Genomic DNA, 24,319 nt, shown 5'->3' on the forward strand with positions numbered 1-24,319 from the left:
ATTCGAATATACGAACATGTTCACAAAAAAGAAAATTATGTGATATTATAGATAAGATTGGAATTTACTTGCAAAAGCTATTGTAGTATTTGCTGGAGGATTAGATTATTAGATTATTGCAGAAAAAGTTTTGTTAATTAATTCATATGCATTTATTTATTGTATATCATTAAGAAACATTACAATTCCAAAATCGGTAATTCTAATTGACTCAGGCATTTTTGAAGGATGCACAAATCTTTTATTTATTAATGTATCAAAAGAAAATGATTATTATGCAAATGATGAAAATGGAATTCTTTATACTAAAAATTTTACAGCAATTCTTTGTTATCCATCAGGAATTTGTAATGAAACATATGAAATTCCAAATTCAATTAAAACTATTTCAAGTTATGCATTTTCATATTGTTCATCGTTAATTTATATTCAAATTTCAGATAATGTTACATCGATTGAACATAATGCATTTCGATTTTGTACTTCATTAAAAAATATTTATATTCCAACATCAGTTATATTAATTGATAATTATGCATTTTCTTCATGTTATAATTTAGAAGAAATTCTTATTGAAGCAAATGTTGCAACGATTGGTTATTGTGCATTTCAAAATTGTTATAAACTCAAATGTATTTATTTTAGAGGTAATAAATCAATAAATATTGATGAAAATTCATTTGATAATGTTACTGAACAATATGTTATTACGACAGCGTCATATGAAGGTACGACATTTGGTACATTTCGTGTAATGAAAGGAACGACTACTGATGAATGTAATGGATATCCGCTACCAACGAACACATTTACATCATCAAATACATTTACATTATCAAACACATTTACACATTCGAATTCATTCACATTATCAAATTCATTTTCAAATTCGAATTCATTTACTAAATCAAATTCATTTTCTAATTCGAACACATTTATAATTTCAAATACTTCAAATATGAATGTAACATATTCATTAACTTTAACATATTCTTTGTTTTATAGTAATTCTTTAATAATTAATACATTTTTATCAAATACTTTAATATTTACATTAATTTCTTCAAGTTATAGTTATATTTATTCAAAAGTTATTCATTATGAATATCAATATACGATTCATGAATATATTTCGATATATTATTCTTATAATAAATTTTATGCAATTGAACAAACAGAAACACAAAATGAAAACAAGATAACATCGTTAGGAATGTTTGGCATTATCTGTGGCTCAATTGCAATTGCTCTTTTGATTGCAGGAATTATTATAACATTAATTCGAAGAAGTAAAATGCGAAACAATGTGAAAAGTTCAAATATGAATTTCACATCATCAGAAGAAGACAAATTTGAACCAGTTAACGAAGAAATACAAAATAATATTTTATATGAAGTTGACAATTGGTTATAATTAATGTTAAAAATATTTTTATTTATTTATTTATTCATAAACAAATTATTTATTAAATTTTTTTTGTTAGAACTAAAAGTTCATTTTGTATATTTTCGTATTCATTCTTTTGTTCTTTTGATAAGAAAACTTCAGACGAATTTATGTTATTTTGTAATGTTTTCTTTTTGTTATTTAAATAATTAATTCTCGTGTTGACATAAAATTCTTTTCTTAATTTCATATGAAGTTTATATAATGATGACAACGCAATTTTATCCTTTTTTTGACATTTCCTTTGTGTTTTAATTTCGAATTCTTGTTCAAATCTTTTGAGAATTCGTTTGAGATCATTTTTCAGCATTTTAAGCCATTTTTTTTAAATTGACAATACAACAAACCATGCAATTCACCGGAAAGTTTCCTAATAAACAGAATGAAATAAAAATAAATTAAAAAATTTTCATATCGATTAAAAAAAAATAATAAATTTACATAAATATACATTTACACGACATTATCAATAATAGAAATAGTCAAATGTGGCATATTCTCAAGTGATTCCTTTTCTTTCTTATTCTTTCTGTACAGCCAAAACAGCAAAACGATTACTGTCACCAAAACAAATACAATTGCTATTGCTCCTAAAATGATATTAAGAGTTTTATCATCATCTTCGTCTTTTTTAAATTTTGTAAAATTAGAACATTTTATTATTAAGTTATCATTGATTTGAATATTTATTCCTTTCCAATAACTTTCATTACAAATTGAACCATTGCAATCATTCGTATAATTTACATATGACGCTTCATACGGTAAACAAATACTTAAATTATTTATTGTTGTTGTTGAAAATATATTCTCATTAAAACTTGAAGGTTGTTTACTTGGTAATACAATAATTTTAAGTTTTTTACAATTTTCAAATATTTTCGTTGAGTTCTCATTAACAATATCTAACTTTCGTAATATTAATAATTCCAAATTAATACAACCTGAAAAATGTCCTTCTCCTTCTAATGTATCAACACTTTCAAACAATACATTTTTAATGAAATACAATCTTTAAAACAATATGAAGGAATTATATTAATTTTTTGTAATGAAACTTTAAATAAATTAATACAACCTAAAAATGAAAATTCACTAATTTTTGTTAATCTTGAAAAGTTAATCGATTTTAATGATGTACAATATTGAAATGTATTTGTTCCATAAATTTCTCTTATTGATGGTAATTTAAGTGATTCAAGTGATGAACAATTTGCAAATTCATAACCTGAATTCAAAAAATCCATTGTATTAAACATTGGCATTTTAATATTTTTTAGGTTTTTACAATTATAAAATATATACTTTTGTGTTGTAGTTAATATTTGAAGTGATACAAATTCAAGACTTTGCATATTCGAAAATAAATATGGCGGCGAATATTTTAATGAATTCATATATATTGCACTTAATGAATTACAATTTATTGCTATTGGTCCTTTTATAACTTCGATAACTGAATTTAAATATAATTCTTTTAATGAACAACAGTTATGGAATGAAGTATTTCCTATAGTTTTAACTTTTGGTAAAGTTATGTTGCTTAAATTAGAACAATTACAAACAAAATGACTATGTATTGATTCAAGTTCTGGGAAATAAATACTTTGAATCAGGTTACAAGTACATAATAATTCAGACTTAAATTTCTTAAGTTTTGGTAATGAAACATTTATTAAATTACTACAATTATGAAAAGCAAATGATCCAATTTCAGAAAGATTTGGTAATGAAATATGTGTAACTTTATTACAATTATTTAAAAAATAATCTCCAATTGAAACAACATTTGGAAAATTAATAGTTTCAACAATATCAAATGCATTTGTAAATGCATTTGAACCAATATATTTCAAATTTATGAATTCAAAATTACTCATATTTATACTTGAAATAAAATAGTCATTTACACTTATTAAGTTTGGTAAATTAATTATTCTCAAATTAATACATCCTTCAAATGGTGAATTACCTATTATTTTAAGTCGAGGAAGTGTAATATTAATTAATTTTGGGTTATATGCAAATGAATAATCACTACAGTTTTCAAGTAAAGGAAAACATAATTCTTGAATTGAAGAAAAATTACTAAATGCATAATCACCACATGATTTAAGATTTGGGAATGACAAATTTTCATATTTATAGTTCAATCTATAAAATACATTATTTCCAATATATTCGCAATATTCAAATGATAAAGTGTTTTCATCAATATCAGAAGTAGAAGGGGTCACTCCAGAAAACGCATAATCACCAATTTTCTTGATTTCATATTTACCAATATTTTTTATACTAATAGACGTATTTTCAAAAGCATGGTCTCCAATTGATTGAACACTTTGAATCCTAATACCTAAATCTTTAAGATTAGCAAAAAAGTAATCTGGAATATGTGTCAAATTAGGCATTGAAATGTAATTTAACATAAAGCATTCTTTTATGAAACTACCACCAACATATTTAAGCAAAGGTAATTCAAGCCTTGTTAATCTGTAGCCATAATTAAATGCTCCTTTAGAAATGTTTTCAACTTCGGGTACGCTTATATTGCATAATTTAAAGCAATAAATGAATGCACACTCACCAATAGTTTTAACATGTGGTAAATAAGCAGTTTCCAGGCTTACACATGAAGCAAAAGAATATGCTGAAACTTCTTCTAACACTGGAAAACTTATTGACAAGATTTGGGAAAACTCAAACACACATGATCCACAGTATTTGAGCACGGGAAAAGTGACATTCTTTAGCATTGTGCAGTAATAAAATCCATTGTCTGAGATCACTGTAGCATTTTCAAGTGTAATTGCTTCAAGATTTGTACACATTTGGAAGGCAGATGCACCAACATAGTTTAAATTAGGAGCTTCGACTAAAATTAACTTTGTACATTTCGAAAATGTGTAAGATTCAAATCGTAAAACATTAGAAAAATTAACATACGTTAACTCTTTGCAATGACTAAAACTTAAGCTTTGAGTGCTTTCGAATGCAGTGCCTATGGAAAGATTTACTACATACCACAAGTATTCTGACATCTTAATTAAATCTTCTATTTTTATATTAACCCTGTTAGAAATTGATAAATAATTAATAGATAGAAACAGTAACGTGTCTAGGTCATCAAAAGTATACTCACCACTGAGTATTTCTACATCTGTAAAATTTGTTTCAAAAATCAATTCCCAATACAATTGAGCCAGCGTATCTCCAGTTGCATGGATGTTTTTGCCCACAAGAATTTCAATAAATGAGTATGAAAGGCATGGAAGAAGGAAAATCATTCCGATGTTTTTTTCTCAATACAATTGGTTAAAAAAAATTTATGGATCATAGGAATTTCAAAGTGACGATAGTTTTTTTCTGTGCAAAACAGATTTCTGATTATTTGATTTGTCTATCGTTTGTCCATGGATTTTTGACAAAAACAGTATTGAAATTTCAAATAAAAATAACTTTTTGAAATAATAATGGCCAAATTTGGATGAAATTTGTTTGTCAAAAAAGTGGTTAAATCTGGGTTGATGCTATTTTTTTCAAAACGAATTGATAAAAGATCGTAACATTTGCATACATGAAAATGAAGCGATATAGATAATAAGATAATAAATATCGAATAACATTCGAAATAGTGTAGAAATTAATCTTTAACTTGCAAAAAAAAAAAGAATAATGTAATAGAATGTAAGAAATTTTTGGAATATGCAAACGATAGGATTTCTGAAGACTGTGTTGTAAATTTTCGTAAAGTATTTAAATAATTGTCAATATAAAATTTTAATAATCAATATAAAAATGACTCTATGGTCTATATTGTTTATAAATGAAGCAATATGCGATGACACATTAGCATTATTAATTGCAGTATCATATATCAAGGTAATTTCTCATCTTATAATGTTAGAAAACTGGTTATTAGTTCAGGTGTTTTGATTATTGATTCATATGCATTTTACGTCCAATTGGACGTCATTAAATGAAGTTAGCATTGGTGAATCAGTTGAAACGATTCGAAGTTATGGCTTTAGTTCATGTCCAAACTTAATTAGTTTTACATTTGCTAATGAAAACCATTTAGAAAGAATAGAAGATTATGCATTTAGCTCATGCTCTTCACTGAAAGGAATCGTTATACCTAATAAAATAACATCATTATCAGATCATTTATTTTCGTATTGTTCAAGTTTAACTAACTTTGAAATTTTAATTTCAATTGTCAACATCAGCTCATATTCATTTTATTTTTGTTCTAATTTAGTACAAATTACTCTTCCTGATTCAGTTACTTTGCTTGGTGATTCATGTTTCAGCTTGTGCACGTCATTAAAACGTTTTACATTTGGTTCAAAACTTCAAACGATTCCAAGAAATTGTTTTTCATCATAGTGATTTGTCAGCATTCCATCGAACATTTATTCGATTGGAGAATATTCATTCTCGAAGTGCATAAATTTTCACACAGTTATTCTTGGCGAAGGAATTCGACAAATTCTATACAATGCATTTATGTTGTGTAACAACTTAAAATGTATTATATACAAAGGTAAAACAGAGCCAACAATTGTTAATGGCGCATTCGCCGGCGTAACATTTGACGTAGTCGTTGTTACAAGTTCATATCAAAGTTCAAAATTTGGAACATTTTCAACTAAACAAGGAAACACATGCAAGGATACACCAGAAGATGAAGATTCGAACACGGTATTCATTGTCTCTATTGTTGTTCCATTTATAAGTTTAACAATAATTATAATTTTGGTGATAATTAAATACCGTTTAATTAAGAAATATAACCCGCAAATAAAGACCACACGCGAACTCATGGAGCAAATGTCCATTAGCGGAGGCGTACATCGTTATTCTCAACAAAATGTTAACAATTATACAATCAACAGAAATGCTGATGCTAAAAATGAGAAACAATCCGTCGTAATGCAAAATTTGTATCCGCAGACGAATGGAGAGGCTGAGGCAGTCGAGGCTGAACAAGGAAAAGCACAAAATGAATATGCCAATCCTTACGTATGTAAGAACGAAGGAATGCAGAATTTTAATCAATATTATCAAAAATAATGTGCCTTTTTCATAAATAAATCGATTTCGCCTTCAGTTCTCAAAAATGCTTTTCATGAAAATATATTTTTATTAACTAATGACAAAGAAAGTCTTTAAATGATATCATTACGATGAAAAATTTAATGTAATTTATTTATTGAATATAAAATTTGTTGATGAAAAAATCCCCTCAGCCAGTATAAAGAAATTACATAATATAAGTCCATCTGAATTACATAAAAAATTTAATTTCTCTAAAGTTGATATTATTAAAAATATCAATGAAAAATTATAATTAAAATATGATTAAAATTAATGATTTAAATAAATATTTAGATAATCATAATAGAAAGATAGCTAAAAATAAATATAGTATAACCCAGATCGCACTCTGTGCAAGAGCCACTAAAGTGGCGATCATTATATGATATGCTTTAATATTTTTGTATAGTTTATATGAAATTATGAATTATTGCTTACTTAAAATAGATTTAAAATAATACGAATATTATCAATTTGTCTGGAATTATCTGGAAGCGTGATATTTGTCAATGAAGTACATAATTCAAATGCATTGATTTGAATCGTTTCTACATTTTCTTCAATGATAATTGTTTTCAAATTAGAACATGAACAAAATGCATAAGAAGAAATATCATCAATTGAATTTTGAATTTCAAATGTTTCATTAAGAATTCCTGATGGATAACAAATAATTCGTTTAACAAACCCATCATAAAGAATTCCATTATTATCATTTGCATGATTAGAATTTTGATTTGATATTTGAATAAATGAAAGATTTGAACATTATATAAAAGCTCCAACTCCAATTGGATAAACTGATTTTGGAAGTGTAATATTTCGTAATGATATACAATGTTGAAATGCAAAACTATTAATTGTTCGTACATTTTCTCCAAGTTCAGTCATTTCTAATTTAGTACAAAATCCAAATAAATAATATTCAATTGTTTCAACTGAATATGGAATTATAATATTCGTTAATGATGAACATGAATAAAATGAATATTCACCAATTGTTGTTAAACTTGTCCCAAATTTGATACAATTTAATTTAAAACATGATTTAAATGATGATGTTCCAATAGATTTTAATGAATTACCAATTTGAACTTCCTCAAGATTTAAACATGATTCAAATGATGATTCTTGAATCGTGATGACTGAATCTTTAATTTCAATCGTTTTCAAAATATTCCATTTATAAAATCGTTTAATATCAATTTCTTCAATTCCTTCTTCAATAATAAGATGAAATATTTCGTTTTCATATTGATATATATTCATTAAATCTTCTGTATTATTAATTATATACGTATTTTTATATATTTCTGTTTCCTTCGATTTATGAAGAAATATTATCAAAAATATTAAAATATTGATAAAATTATATTTTTCTTTATTTCTTGTTTTTAAATTCATTAAATATTTTCTTACTATAATTAAAATGATAATAAATTTCATGAAATTAAATAAAACATTTGGTTTGTTATCATTAAATATTGAAAGATAACTTATAATATGACTTGAATTCAAAAAAAAAAAAAAAAAATTATTATCATTTAGATGAAAATGTGAATCGTAAATTAGAGAACACAATATATTCACATCAAATGAGAAATTAATCATTGAATATGTACCAGTGAATGATATATTTCTAAAAAGATTATAAATGCTACGATCATTCAGAAAAGATGCAAATATGTATACTTAACTAGTCCAGGTGAAACCAATCGATAACATTGATCGACACAGAAAAAAAGGCTCATTGTTTTTGACTGGTTTATAATTATTTCGTGAATTATCAGAAAAGTGTCAAAATTGGGGAGCAGAGCGAAACACAAACAATGAAAAAAAGGGAATTCCTGACAACACCATCAAGAAGCGACGCATGCTTTATATAGACCATTCAAAAATTGACTTCAATTATGTTCTGTTATAATATCGGCGGAAAATCTATTTCACAGCCACAAAAATGATACAAACCCAGTGTCTTTGAACTTGTGCCAACTGGAGATTGGTTGGATGAATCCAAACTTGAGGTTCAACCAAGTTAAATGTGTTGGTAACTTTATTTTATATGAAAAAGTGGAATTGGGGCGCCCTTATTATGAATTTCCTTCAAAACGTTTATAAACGTACATATTTTATTCAATCATTTCATTTTCCTTCTTTTTCTTATAGTTGATGCAGAAGGCGGCATAATTACCTTTTCATCGTCATAAGTCTGTAAGAACACCTGTGGCATTTTTTGTATTTTTTGTTCTTTTTCCACGTTTTCATTTCCCACGTTTTCTACTTTATTTTTCTCGCTTTCGTTGATTTCGTCCATTGGAGGCTTACCCTCTTCCAGCACGTTGCCGAATGCGTCAGTTGCAGTGAAGAACTCGGGCGCCATTTGTGACAGCCACAAAGGGTCCACTGCAGTCACTCCATGAATGAAATGTTTCGAAGTCAACACCAATTCATGATAAACAATGTATTCAGGCACATAACCCAAACCAGCCAAAGAAGAAGACGGATGCAAATAACATTTCACGCCCGTGTGCAAGTTTACGTATTCATTCAGTCCTTGTAACCTTGCAGCCTGATGGAAATATGCAGAACATATTGCCTTTCGTACGATAGTCCAATCTTTACAACTCGTAATTTCGAGTTTCGCTTCTTTCGCTATATCGATTAATTGCTTCCGTACTTCATTCGCTTTAATCAATGAGACATTATGTAAGAAATGTTTCCTGGACCAAGAAGCGCGTTCTATTTCACGATCACGTTCACTTGATGCAGTTTTACCGATTGATGACCAAATGTTAAATACATTTAATAACGTTAAATGATCGGATTCAGGAATTAAAAACTTTTCTTTCATTGAATCAGCTTCTTCTTCTTTACCTTTCGGCTTAAAGAAGACTGGCGGAACACTTAACATTGATACTATTGTTAATATTTCGGATAAACAATGTAATTTGTTGCCCATTAAAAGCATTTTAGATAACGTTGGATCGAGTGGAAACATTACCATATCTCTTCCCATTTGCGTAAGGTTTCCTTCATTATCTAATGCACGTAAAGACCATAATTGTGTCAACGCATGCATAAAGTTATCTAGTGGTGGTCTATCCATGAAATCGAATGATAACACATCATTAAATCCCATAGATTTAAGTAATAAAATTACATTCGATAAATTCGTACGTTGAATTTCTGGTATAGTCATTGGCGTCATTTCGAAGTTAAATGACATTTCTGTATAAAGTCTCCAACATTTACCATCCATAGTACGTCCTGCTCTACCAGCTCTTTGTATTGCTGCAGCTTGTGATATCGGTTGAACTAATAATGTATCAAGTCCTGCTTTCGATGAATAACTTTTCTGCTTAGCAAATCCACAATCAATAACATAACGGATACCATTAATTGTTAATGATGTTTCTGCAATGTTCGTAGCTACAACACATTTACGAATTGTCATAGGCTCAAAGACACGCGCTTGTAAATCAGCTGGTAATTGTGAATAAATCGGTAATACTTCTAATGGCGGCGCTTCTTCATGTTCATCAAGTTTTTGTCGTATCATTTCACAAGTACATTCTACATCATCTTGTCCAGTCATAAAAACTAATATATCTCCGGGTGGCTCTGTTAAATGTACTTTAAAGATATGTGTGACTGCTGTTGCTACATAATCTTCTGGATTTGAACGCATATAACTTAACTCGACATTATATGTTCGTCCAGATACATTTAAAATAGGTGCGCCACCAAAATATCGACTAAATTTCTGCGAATCCATTGTAGCAGATGTAACTATGACTCGAATGTCATGTCGCTTTGATAATACTTGCTTTAAAACTCCAAATAATACATCTGTATTAAGACTACGTTCGTGCGCTTCATCCATAATAATAACAGAATATTTCTCTAATAATGGATCTACAAGACTTTCTCTCAATAAAATACCATCGGTCATATATCGAATCACTGTCTTTGGTGACGAAACTTCTTCAAATCGAATGGTGTATCCAACTTCTTCGCCAAGTGTTACTCCCATTTCATCTGCAACACGTTTGGCAACAGAAACTGCTGCTACACGACGCGGCTGTGTACATACAATTTGTCCAAACTTGGAATAGCCTTCTTCATGAAGATATTGAGTGATTTGTGTTGTTTTTCCACTTCCTGTTTCACCAACAATAATTATTACATTGTTTTCGGAGACTAATCGTAATATTTCATTACGGCTTTGGTAGATAGGTAACGCCGTCTTGTTAACATTACCAGTGGTTGTAAGTAAATCTTTGTATTGTGAAGTGCCTTGTGATCGAATCATTAACATCATCTGTTTGGCTTTACGAATCTTACTTTCACGCTCACTACTAATAAGATCTTTCATTTCTGCCCGTTGTTCATGATGTTTTCGCCATTCAACAACAGACCGACTTCCATTTTTTGCAAGTTGATATAAATCACCTTCAACTGTAAATCTATTTTCGGGTTTAGGTTGATGGAACTGTGAACTATCGTAGTTGGACAAAAAGGCTGGACGTGAAGAATTAACTGATAAATAAACTTTTGTTTCAATTTCTTCATCATCCAAATTTTGAACATGCCTTTCTGTGGAAACGCCTGCTTGCTCAATAAGAAGATCCTCCCATTTGTTAACATCGATCTTTTTTTGTAGTGCAGCAGATGGTGTGAGATTAAGTCCTTCTGTTTCAGCAAATAACCTACGGTTATCTTCTATATCAACAACCATTCCTTCCTCTTCATCATACCAGCTTCTTTCCATTGCAAAATCATCATCACCTCCATCATCACTCATTTGGCCAGAATTGTTATGTCAGAGCTTATTTTCTCTCAAATAAATTCTGCCGTAATCAATTTTGAATGCATAATAATCGTTTAATTCTTGTGGTATACAAATGGAAGAAACACTTAAAAACTATTATGGTATACCTTATGATGAAATTCCTTCTTCTGGGTTGATCGGCCCGGAGGCATTTGTAAATGTAGTTTCATATTTTGAAGAAAATATTGAAGATTTTAAACTGATTTTATTAAATAATAATACCAATCCAAAAAATAATTTATCCAATGAGCTCCACATTTTTGTTGAATGGTTAAAACATTTACCAGAACCTTTTATTCCTTCTTCATCATTAACATTATTTTTAGAAAATCCATCAATCATATCAGCGCAAAAGGTAACACAATCATTGCCATTTAATAAAAGAACAACATTTAGTAAGTTTATCCGAATTCTTCAAACAATTATTGATTCTTCAATTAATCCGATTTCCTTTGATTCCATTTTTGGCTACCCATTTACGCATACTTACTCATGTTCTTTTTTTTATTTTCTCACTAAACAAAATTGTAATGCATTTTGCTTTCCATATCTACAAATCAAAACATTTATTCCTATTCAACATTACTCAGAACCAAAAATTGATGAATATAATACACTCGGAATCACAAAGGAAGTGTCTGATTTATATGATGAAATTAAACAACAAGCAAAAGATATTGGAATTAATGATAAAAATATAAATAACGTTGAACTTATTCCATATCATAAATCAGAAACATTAAAAAATGATCTCAAACGAATTCTCAAAAGATTTGAACAAGAATTCGAAATTAAAACACAAAGGAAATGTCAAAAAAAGGATAAAATTGCGTTGTCATCATTATATAAACTTCATATGAAATTAAGAAAAGAATTTTATGTCAACACGAGAATTAATTATTTAAATAACAAAAAGAAAACATTACAAAATAACATAAATTCGTCTGAAGTTTTCTTATCAAAAGAACAAAAGAATGAATACGAAAATATACAAAATGAACTTTTAGTTCTAACAAAAAAAATTTAATAAATAATTTGTTTATGAATAAATAAATAAATAAAAATATTTTTAACATTAATTATAACCAATTGTCAACTTCATATAAAATATTATTTTGTATTTCTTCGTTAACTGGTTCAAATTTATCTTCTTCTGATGATGTGAAATTCATATTTGAACTTTTCACATTGTTTCGCATTTTACTTCTTCGAATTAATGTTATAATAATTCCTGCAATCAAAAGAGCAATTGCAATTGAGCCACAGATAATGCCAAACATTCCTAACGATGTTATCTTGTTTTCATTTTGTGTTTCTGTTTGTTCAATTGCATAAAATTTATTATAAGAATAATATATCGAAATATATTCATGAATCGTATATTGATATTCATAATGAATAACTTTTGAATAAATATAACTATAACTTGAAGAAATTAATGTAAATATTAAAGTATTTGATAAAAATGTATTAATTATTAAAGAATTACTATAAAACAAAGAATATGTTAAAGTTAATGAATATGTTACATTCATATTTGAAGTATTTGAAATTATAAATGTGTTCGAATTAGAAAATGAATTTGATTTAGTAAATGAATTCGAATTTGAAAATGAATTTGATAATGTGAATGAATTCGAATGTGTAAATGTGTTTGATAATGTAAATGTATTTGATGATGTAAATGTGTTCGTTGGTAGCGGATATCCATTACATTCATCAGTAGTCGTTCCTTTCATTACACGAAATGTACCAAATGTCGTACCTTCATATGACGCTGTCGTAATAACATATTGTTCAGTAACATTATCAAATGAATTTTTCATCAATATTTATTGATTTATTACCTCTAAAATAAATACATTTGAGTTTATAACAATTTTGAAATGCACAATAACCAATCGTTGCAACATTTGCTTCAATAAGAATTTCTTCTAAATTATAACATGAAGAAAATGCATAATTATCAATTAATATAACTGATGTTGGAATATAAATATTTTTTTAATGAAGTACAAAATCGAAATGCATTATGTTCAATCGATGTAACATTATCTGAAATTTGAATATAAATTAACGATGAACAATATGAAAATGCATAACTTGAAATAGTTTTAATTGAATTTGGAATTTCATATGTTTCATTACAAATTCCTGATGGATAACAAAGAATTGCTGTAAAATTTTTAGTATAAAGAATTCCATTTTCATCATTTGCATAATAATCATTTTCTTTTGATACATTAATAAATAAAAGATTTGTGCATCCTTCAAAAATACCTGAGCCAATTAGAATTACCGATTTTGGAATTGTAATGTTTATTAATGATGTACATTGTGAAAACATTCCCATTCTTAGTTCATTGGTATTTTCGCCAATAATAATTGTTTCTAATGATGAACATGATTGAAATGCATAGTTATCAATTTTTATAACATTGTCTGGAATTATAATTTTAGTTAATGATGTACAAAATAGAAATGCATTATGTTCAATCGATGTAACATTATCTGAAATTTGAATATTATTTAATGATGAACAATATGAAAATGCATAACTTGAAATAGTTTTAATTGAATTTGAAATTTCATATGTTTCATTACAAATTCCTGATGGATAACAAAGAATTGCTGTAAAATCTTTAGTATAAAGAATTCCATTTTCATCATTTGCACAATATTTGTTATCTTTTGATACATTAATAAATAAAAGATTTGTACATCCTTCAAAAATACCTGAGCCAATTGAAGTTACTGATTTTGGAATTGTAATGTTTATTAATGATGTACAATAAATAAATGCACCTCCTGATATAGTTTTGACATTTTCTCCAAGAATAATTGTTTTTAATGATGAACAATTATAAAATGAATATGATTCAATCGTTTCGACATTATCTTCAATGATAACTGTTTCTAATGATGAACATTGATAAAAGATGGAATATGTAATTGAAGTAATTTTATTCGGAATTGTGAAATTTTTTAATGAAATACAATATTCAAATGCATATGATTCAATTTCTCCAATATTTTCTCCAAGAATAATCGTTTCTAGATTATAACATGAATCAAATGCATAAAATCTAATTGTAGTAACTGAATTTGGAATTGTGATACTTGTTAATGAAGTACATAATTCAAATGCATTGCTTTGAATCGTTTCTACATTTTCTCCAATGATAATTGTTTTCAAATTAGAACATGAATAAAATGCATAACTTCCGATTGTATAAATTGAATTCGAAATTTCATATGTTTCATTAAGAATTCCTGATGGATAACAAATAATTCGTTTAACAAACCCATCATAAAGAATTCCATTTTCATCACTATAATAATGTGTATATTGATCTAATACTTGTATAAATGAAAGATTTGAACATTATATAAAAGCTCCAACTTCAATTGGATAAACTGATTTTGGAAGTGTAATATTTCGTAATGATATACAATGTTGAAATGCAAAACTATTAATTGTTCGTACATTTTCTCCAAGTTCAATCATTTCTAATTTAGTACAAAATCCAAATGAATAATATTCAATTGTTTCAACTGAATATGGAATTATAATATTCGTTAATGATGAACATGAATAAAATGAATATTCACCAATTGTTGTTAAACTTGTCCCAAATTTGATACAATTTAATTTAAAACATGATTTAAATGATGATGTTCCAATAGATTTTAATGAATTACCAATTTGAACTTCTTCAAGATTTAAACATGATTCAAATGATGATTCTTGAATCGTGATGACTGAATCTTTAATTTCTATCGTTTTCAAAATATTCCATTTATAAAATCGTTTAATATCAATTTCTTCAATTCCTTCTTCAATAATAAGATGAAATATTTCGTTTTCATATTGATATATATTCATTAAATCTTCTGTATTATTAATTATATACGTATTATTATATATTTCTATTTCTTTCGATTTATGAATAAATATTATCAAAAATATTAAAATATTGATAAAATTATATTTTTCTTTATTTCTTGTTTTTAAATTCATTAAATATTTTCTTACTATAATTAAAATGATAATAAATTTCATGAAATTAAATAAAACATTTGGTTTGTTATCATTAAATATTGAAAGATAATTTATATTATGACTTGAATTCAAAGAAAATTTATTATCACTAATTGAAAGCGAGTTCCAGCAGGCATTAGATGCATCGAAAAATAAAGTATTTGGAAAGATATCAAAAATGCGATGATTAACAGCGTAATAAAAATACGGATAATATGGAAGAAATAAGAAAAAGTCTCTGTGTTCTTGTGAAATTATCTGGGAATATTGGCTAAAAATGATTTTTAAAAACTGATATATGTTTTTCCTTATTTGATAGGAATCATTTTTGGCATTTAATAGCTCCCGTGATATAGTTCTTTTACTATGAGACAAAAATGTATTCATAAAAAGTAATAAACAGATGGAATACATGAAAGAATATTTTGAAGAAATTTGAGTTTCAAAGCCCACAAAAATTCAATACTATTCAATTATACCACTTTCACGTAAAGACTCCAAATTCTCAGAATTCAAGTCACTTTGGAAGGGTTCCAATTTAAATCCATCACCCGAGTATATATCAATAGATTTTATGTCTTGAATGAATGTCCAATAGAACAAGCATTTTGGAAAGTCGAATTTTCATAAAATACCTTTTTTCCTTCAACTTAAGTTCTCAATCTTATAAAAAATAAAAATTTTTGGCTTATCGTAAATCCAGGGCAAAAGAGTGCCCAACTTTTTGAATGGATTATATCCACTTTTTCATAACTAACCGTACCGATATAGGGCAAAAAAGTGACAGCAATAATTTTCCATTCAATATCTTAATTCAAAATTGAATTGCCTTCACAAATAATGAATACCCATTGAATAATTTTGGTTGTAGAATATATTTGAATGCATTCAAATTATTCTATGTGTTAATACAATTTCTTGATGTAAAGTGTCAAAATATATATGTCATCGTCAAATGTCATTTTGCTCCGAGTATTTATGAATGAAAACTATTTTTACATTTTTATCAAATTTTCAATGGTCGTGATCCCAGGGCAAAAAAGTGTCATCCGAATCAATAGTAATGAATATTTTCTATTTGTATTTTTATGCCAACGAATTGAATATTGTCTTTTGATTAAGAATTTTGCACTTTTATACTGCAATTTAGTAAAGCAATATTAATTGATTTTTAAAAATAAATTATTTTGATAATTTATGTGAATCTATAATAGAGTTTGCTGTTTATGTTGTTGAGGTTATTTAGAGTTCCATAAAACAAAATTAATGTTTACTAAGTTCTATTTTTTATGAGAATATTTTTTCATGGTGAAACATTGCACACTTCAAATTTTTCCATACCTCAAAACTTGAACGTTTTATGGTATCTCTCAAAGCGTTGATTCACATTGGCTCAAACAAAAACACTCAAGTTTATATTAATCTATACAATCATATTCATATCCAATCGTCCTCGTCCGCTTTCGCCATATCTCCGATGCTTCCACTGATCTCTTCGACAAGCTTTGTACTCGACGTCGAGTGTTGGCATTCTGTGAATGTGAGAGTTGGCATTGCTATTCTCGAGTTTCTAGAAAATTGAGTTGTTTAAGTTTGATCACTGATCAAAAAGAAAAAAAAGAACTATAAAAAACAAATAAAATCAATTCACACTCATGAATCGCAATCAATTGCTATAGTCAGCTAAAAAATTCATATAAAACAAATATTGAAATGAATTTATTTAAATAAAAGTTGTGATTGTGCATTTATATTTTTTATTGCAAGTTCATCTAAATGTTTTCTTAAACCCCTATTTCAGCTTGAAAATTTTGAAATTTAAAAAATAACATTCACAGAAACAGTTAATGTTATGCTTATTGTTGCTCAAGCTTAACTTCTTGAAAAATTGGCAATATTATTAAAACGATTACTATTATGTATTTTATGAGCGTTTTGAAATTAAAATAAATTAATATTAATGCAAGAAAATATTACTGAAATTAGAAATTATTGCAATATTCATGAGGTTTCCATTATTAGTTTAACATTATGAAGAGATGTCGTGAAATGTCACAATATACTTCTTACTCCATTCTTGAGATACCGTTTCAAGTTGTTCGATTCCATTTATAAATGTTTTTGCTAAAGCATTTCTTGAATAGTTGTATAGTTGATTTGAAGAAATTGATAAATTCAAATTTTTTCTAATAAAATATGGCGAAGCACCTTTAGAACGCAAATCATTAATTTCCTCTTTTTGTTTTGAAGTAAGAAGGCAAAAAAAACTTTCAACGTATCTCTTATTCATAGAGTGATTGTGAATCCATTCACCCGAACAATTACATAGGATTGAATCTCTGAACTTCACACTGAAGTGGCTTGGGCAATCCTTGAACCTGCACTTATAACAAACATATGATGTAATGTCTCTTTTTTTTGGACTCAACAATTGAATATGGACATCGATGGATCGCCATTTGGTCTTTGATATCGATCTTGAAATCATCAAAAGCACTCATCCCAATTCTCCCTATAATATAATCAATGAATTCAATGGGGGTGCTTTCTTTTATTTCCATTTCTATCTGCAAATTAATAAATTAACGGTTTTGTCCGGACGGTTATGTTGTTTTCCAATTAGACCTAACCCGTAACAAATGTAAAACCAAGAGTAGGAAATCAACAAATGTGATCGATACTTCATTGAAACGCAGACCTTTATAAAATCTGTTTAACCAGTGAACTTAAGTGGAAAAAATGGAATAATTAAAAAGAGAGATATCAACAATTATTAGTTTGAAAAAACAAAAAAATGAGAGTTTTCGCTGGTCTTAAGGTCATTGCTGTTCTTGTGTTCTAAAAAAATGTGTTGTTTGAGTTTGATTACTGATCAATTATTCGAGAGAAAGAATATTAGGACATAGAATGAAACAAACCATTTAACACTTGTGCTTCGAAATCAATAGTTGTGGTCGGATGGGATGTAGGTGGACTTAAATTCAATATTCGAAAATGTCAAGACCATGACCAGTCCAAATGGCAAATGGAGTAGTGATCATCTTCATATTGGCCCCCTTGAAAGGAAACACAAGATCAATCTTTGGTTGAACAACTTTCAGGAATATGCATTGAAGCTTTGGCTTAAATGAACTTTTGGCGCCACGTTTATTTTGACAAAATCACGCGCCTTCTGATATTTTGCCACTGCTAAGAAAAATTCAATGGCCCACAAACGCATTCAATTTTTTTCTGATATGATTGAGAGTGTTTTTCGGTTGGCACTTTTTAGCCCTGCGCATTATCGTTTTTCTCTCAAAAGTATTCAAAATGCTTGTCACTTTTTTGCCCTGGATTCACGATTTTCCAAAATTTATTTGGGGAATCGTTTTTTGCTACAGACAAACCTTGTCAATTTTAGTAGCAAAAAAATTGTGTAAAAAAGGCGGAGAATACCAGGGGGTTTCGGAAATGTGATATAAAAAATTGTTCTGATCATTCATCACAAACAAAGATTGAAGCAACAAATGTTGAATTCCCCGGGTTGTTATATATTTTCGTTTTTAATTTCAACTTTCAGTGCAGCTCATTAAATCATTTGGTCTTACTCATTTGTGATTTAGTACACCTAATTTATTAATATATATATTTTATCATTTTATCCATCACATTTAGGCTTTCAATATACAAATATACACATTTGTTTCATATCTCATTTAATCATTGTTATCTCATTTTATCTCTCTTTCAAACATCTATGATTCACTTAATCATTTTTTGCATTTTTGTCAATTTTGTTTAATTTTTTAGGAGGTATTTTAAAAAAGTTTTTGTGTTTTTGAATCTTTAGTTATATGCTTGTATTTGTTGTTTAACTTTCTAGGTTTATTTTTTCAGTTTTTGAATATAAATCCGATGATTTTTCATTCATTTGATTCTATCGTTGGAAATCTGCATCCAGTTTATTAAAAATATCCTTATGCTAAAATGCACATTCTTTTTTCCCATCCAATATTATTTTGCTGTTATTCTTTCAACATATATGTAGATTATTATGTTTTATTTATTATTCATAAATCCTTTATTTTTTTTCTTTTTCAGCATATGATATTTATAAAATTTTTAATTAACTGCATTCACCAGAAATTTGAAACTCAAAAAATGTGATGAAATTCTAGAAATCAATAATTTATATGGTTTTGTTAGCTTCTCATATCATAATTTTTCATCATAATCTGACGTTTTGCTCCATCTATTTTTTATCTAACAAATTTAATTACAGCAAAATGACATCAAAATTTTTTTTTCGCGACGAAAATTGACAAGGTTTGTCTGTAGCAAAAAACGATTGCCCAAATTTTTTCAATAAAAATATTTTAAAAATTGGTATAAAACTTGAAGTTTTTATTTTAAACAAACCATGATTCCTAAATTTGCATCTATATAATTTTCTTTATTCCAAGAACGCTTGATCATGAACTTTTTTAGCGATTTTTTTTTAAATTTTACCAGCGTGTATTTTTCATCACAACTTTGTGAACACTTTTAACTTTATGAAACAATTGAAGTGATTTTAATAATTTTCTATTTTCTTTTTCCATAGTAATAATTATGTTTTCTATTAATTTTGTTTTAGTTTCCGTTTCGATGAGCTGAGATTTTATGCTTTCAAGGTTGCTTTTGGTTTGCTCAATTTCTTTTTTCAATTTCATTTTTTCAATTTTTGGGATTTGCAAAAGCATTTCGTAATTTTGCTTCATTATTTCATATTTTCGGTCCGAATTTTTTATCTTTTTGTCACTATTTTGATTGTATTTATTTATTTTTTGTAGGATTTCTTCAATTCGTTTAAATTTTTGGTTAACTTTTTCGATATTTTCTGTTTTTGCTTTTGTCTTGTTAAATATTATTTTTCGTTTTTCATTAATTGACTTTAAATTACTACTTAAATCACTAATAATTTTTTGATGTTTTTCAGAGTTTAATTTAATTTGAACATTCATTTCAGATAATTTTTCTTCTAATTTTTTGTTTTCTTCTTCGAGTTTAAGAATTTCGTTTTTCTTTTGTTCATTTTTATTATTCAGTAGTTGAAGTTCATTTTTATATTTTTTTATTTCTGTTTTCATTCGCTCATCAAATTGATTTTCTTTAAGTAAATTGATTTCCTCTGTATGCAAAGTTTGGTCAACATGTGTCTGAATCATTTTCAAAGTGTTATTTTTTTCATCATAAATCTTTTGACTTTGCAAAAGTTTGTTTTCGAGTGAATCAATAAGACTATTCAATTTGATTTGTAAATCATCGAATCCATTTACGGCTATATTGAATTCCTTTGAAAGTGAATTGAATTCATTTTGAAGACGATTTGAAATTTCGCTTTTCTCTGTATTCATATTATGAGTTAAAGAAAGCAAATGTTGTTTTTGATCACACAGAGAATCAATGTGGGATTTGGCAGTAAATTTTTCGTTTGTAATTTCTTCTGTTGATTTTTGAATTTGTGATTTCCCCTCATCATGGATTTGATTAATAATACTTTGAATCTCACAGAGTCTGCTTTTTGTATCACTTTCTTTTTTGGTAAGTTCTTCTACTTGAATAAAAAGTTGGGATTTGAATGAATTTTTTTTTTGATCAAATATTCTTTCCTTTTCATATTTCATTTGATTTATCATTTCTTTTAATTCACTTATCATTGTAGTAATATTGGTATCTTTTTGTTCCAAATGAGTTAATTTTATACATAAAGTATCAAAGGAATTCGATTTTTCACTAATTGATTCTCGGATTGTTTTTGTTTTGTCTTTTCTTAATTGGAGCTTAATATTCAATTTTTGGATTTGTTTATTTTTGATTTGGATTAAATTTTTATTTTCTTCAAATTCTTTTAAAATTTGTTCATATTCTTGTGTCATGCTATGAACCTGTGCGTCCTTCCTTTGAATGAAGTTTGAGACTTCATTAAATTGATTGCTTTGTGCCGGAAGTAACAACTTTTTGTATATAAAATGTACGTTAAAAAACAAAATAAACGGTCGTTCAATAAAAGAAGAACTTGAAAATTTTACAAAAAAAAAACATAAAAATGATAAAACACACAAATTCAAATAATGAACGATAGGTATATCACATTATAAAAAAATATTTTAAAAAGAACAATTTTAATAAATTCATATGAATAACATTTTCAAAATTGAAAATCATCATTTGTTTCGACTGAGGCATATTCAGCTTTGATTTGAAGCTTCTTTAACGTTTCAACCACATTTCCAACCTCACTCTCATACACCTGTTCATTTTCGAATGATTTGTGCATATCAATTGTTTGTTGCACAAGAAGTTTTCTTTTGCTTGGATTTGATCCTCTAATGAGTCCACCGCCTGTTGAACATGAGCCCGGACAAAAATCTGCTTCGACAATGTCATATTGGCAATTATTTCGGTCGATATTTGCGGATAATCTTCGAAGTGATGCTTCGCCACAAATTAATGCTCCTTTAAGGTTTCCACAAGTATATTCTATAACATGTCCTGCTTCTTTGACTTCAACTTCTTTGTATCCTGAAAGTTTACGAACCATATAAATGGCATCATTATCATTTGGAAATGGAAATGTTTCAATTTCATCTGATTCTTGAATCATTGAACTTATTTCACCAACAGAAATAGTACCATCAATATCCCCCTTGAATCGACCCGTTTCAAGTTTCCGATCATAGCACGGGGCGACGTTTAAAACATATGGCGGTTTTTTGATATCGTTTTTGGAATGTAAAGCATACAATTGAGGAAACGGTTTGATTGGTGCTAAATGATTTGCATTCTTGGTTTTGCGCTCGAAAAAGAGAACAGCTCCAGGGCACCGAGATATGATAAATGGCTTGGTTATCTTTGCTTTCTTAAATTCATCTATCAATAGATTTCTCCAAACAATTTGCCAAAACCCATCATGTACTACTTGGGATGCACCAAGTGATAAAAAGAAAAAGGACATTGAACCAAAAGCTTTTTGAATTGACCACTGTTTTGCAGCTGCAAGATTAGCAAGTACTGATGTTGAAATGATCACTGAAAATCCTGGATTTTCCTTTATTGCTTGAAGAATTTTTGTTGGATCTTGGTGAGAAAGAAGAGTAATTTCATCTTCAGTTATTGCACATCCACTGCATGCAAGGCAATCTTTTAAAGAAACAGTAAAAACTGTTTCATTATCATCTTTAATTCTTCCACGTTCTTCTACAACAGGATGGATACAGATTACTGATTCTTGGCCAGGATTATTCATGTTTTGACGATAATAAACTTCTGGTCACTTCACGTTGTATCGTATATTTAACGTTCTTCAGTATTGGCTTGTCAAGACAGTTAACGTCTCCACTTGTCCTTTAAACTATTCAAAAAGTGGAATACTGAAAAGTGAGCATATTTTGTAGTTTCATAAAAAAAGTAACTTATTATTATGATTTTTATATCACTATGCAAGGGTAAGGCAACCAAAGGTGAAGCAATTCATTTTATATCACAAGAAAGAAATTACTAAAAGTTAAATGTAATTATATAAATATTTACTAGGTTATCTGAATAAAAAATATTGAAACAAGAACTTTTTTATGATGTTTTGTTTTCTCAGCAATTTCAAAATTATTATTTTCGAGTGCAATTGCAAGTGCAGTTTTAAACGATTGAAAAAAATTTCAAATATTATTATAAAATTTCAAATCATTAAAGCAAGTTTTAAATAAAACAAATAAATATCTTTAGTATTAACATCATTTCCATTTTGTTCAAGAAGTAATTCTACTATTGTTTGAAAACACATTTAAAACATTTAATATTATTATGTTCCTTTTGCAAAAAGGCATTACGAGAAGAACTTATAAAGTATTAAAAAAATTGAGTTACATATCGTGGATACATCCAAAGTACTAAGGCTTGCAGTTATCAATCAACAAATAAAAACATTTAAATAGAAAGATTTTTATGATTATTTTAATAATTCTTCTTCTCTTTAAACAAGGAAACTAAACAGAAGTTTCTTCATCAAATTCATCACCAAATGCAGGAGTTGGAATAATCCATGTGAAGTAATTTCCATTTCCAAAAACTTCTTTCATTGAATCAATTGCATTCATATTTTTTCGTTTTTCGTTTTTCCAAACTTGTATCATAGTCATATTCTTTAATAAATTTGATAAAGCTTTAAGAAATGTATGTAATAAAGCTCCAAATAAACAAATTTCGATTATAATCATTAAAATATCAGTCACAAACATAAAAATATTTACGTTTTTTAATATTGTAAGCACTACCAATCCCCAAAGAATGATGAAAAAAGAATTGATCATTCCCCATAAACATAACAACATAAATTGTTTATGGTTACGTTTGCCAACCCAATTATTAATCCAACTACAAATATGATCACCTCTTATCACAAATCTTCCATAAGTTTTTGAAAAAGATGCAAATTTTGGATGGTTATTATAAGCATAAAATACTTGTTCTTCAGTAATTGCGAGACCAGATAATTGTTCTTCCCATGTATATAATAATTTTTTTGTCTGAATCCAATCAAATGGCAAATATCCAGGATCTTGACATGCTGCTGAAAAATAAGACCACATAAAGAATACATAACTTGTAATAACTGTAATCGTTGCAATTATTTTGCATTCAATTTTTAAGTGTTCAAATATAACGAGAAAGAAAAATAATAAAGGAAGAATTGAAAGAAAAAAGACTAAAATTGGTAATCTTAAATCAAGTTCTAAAAATCCCCAAAATGTTCTTTGTTGGATATCATTTTCAATCTTTACACATGGATCACTACATGGACAATTCCAAAAAATAAACCATTTTGTTTTTTCTACATATCCTCCATATTCATTGTAATCTGTCTCATTATGTTGTATCATCT

The 24,319-nt window shown here is 27.5% G+C and overlaps 3 protein-coding genes across 3 annotated transcripts; 1 reads left to right on the forward strand and 2 right to left on the reverse strand.

Moving 5' to 3' along the window:
* Positions 1 to 5,956: 5,956 nt before the first annotated feature.
* On the forward strand, positions 5,957 to 6,523 carry GO595_005321 (uncharacterized protein; the record flags this gene model as incomplete). The annotated part of the gene is made up of 1 exon (XM_067918551.1): positions 5,957 to 6,523. One exon carries the CDS (start codon positions 5,957 to 5,959, stop codon positions 6,521 to 6,523), a length of 567 nt encoding a protein of 188 aa, XP_067774534.1.
* Positions 6,524 to 8,684: 2,161 nt separating this feature from the next.
* Positions 8,685 to 11,351, reverse strand: GO595_005322 (pre-mRNA-splicing factor ATP-dependent RNA helicase PRP16; the record flags this gene model as incomplete). Its single annotated transcript, XM_067918552.1, has 1 exon — positions 8,685 to 11,351. One exon carries the CDS (start codon positions 11,349 to 11,351, stop codon positions 8,685 to 8,687), a length of 2,667 nt encoding a protein of 888 aa, XP_067774535.1.
* A 10,238-nt stretch (positions 11,352 to 21,589) lies between these two features.
* Positions 21,590 to 22,687, reverse strand: GO595_005323 (cytosolic Fe-S cluster assembly factor narfl; the record flags this gene model as incomplete). Its single annotated transcript, XM_067918553.1, has 1 exon — positions 21,590 to 22,687. The coding sequence occupies one exon, from the start codon at positions 22,685 to 22,687 to the stop codon at positions 21,590 to 21,592; it is 1,098 nt and encodes a 365-aa protein (XP_067774536.1).
* Positions 22,688 to 24,319: the final 1,632 nt, after the last annotated feature.

This window comes from Histomonas meleagridis (assembly GCF_020186115.1).
Source record: "Histomonas meleagridis strain 2922-C6/04-10x chromosome Unknown contig_33, whole genome shotgun sequence".
Classification (NCBI taxonomy): Eukaryota; Parabasalia; order Tritrichomonadida; family Dientamoebidae; genus Histomonas; species Histomonas meleagridis.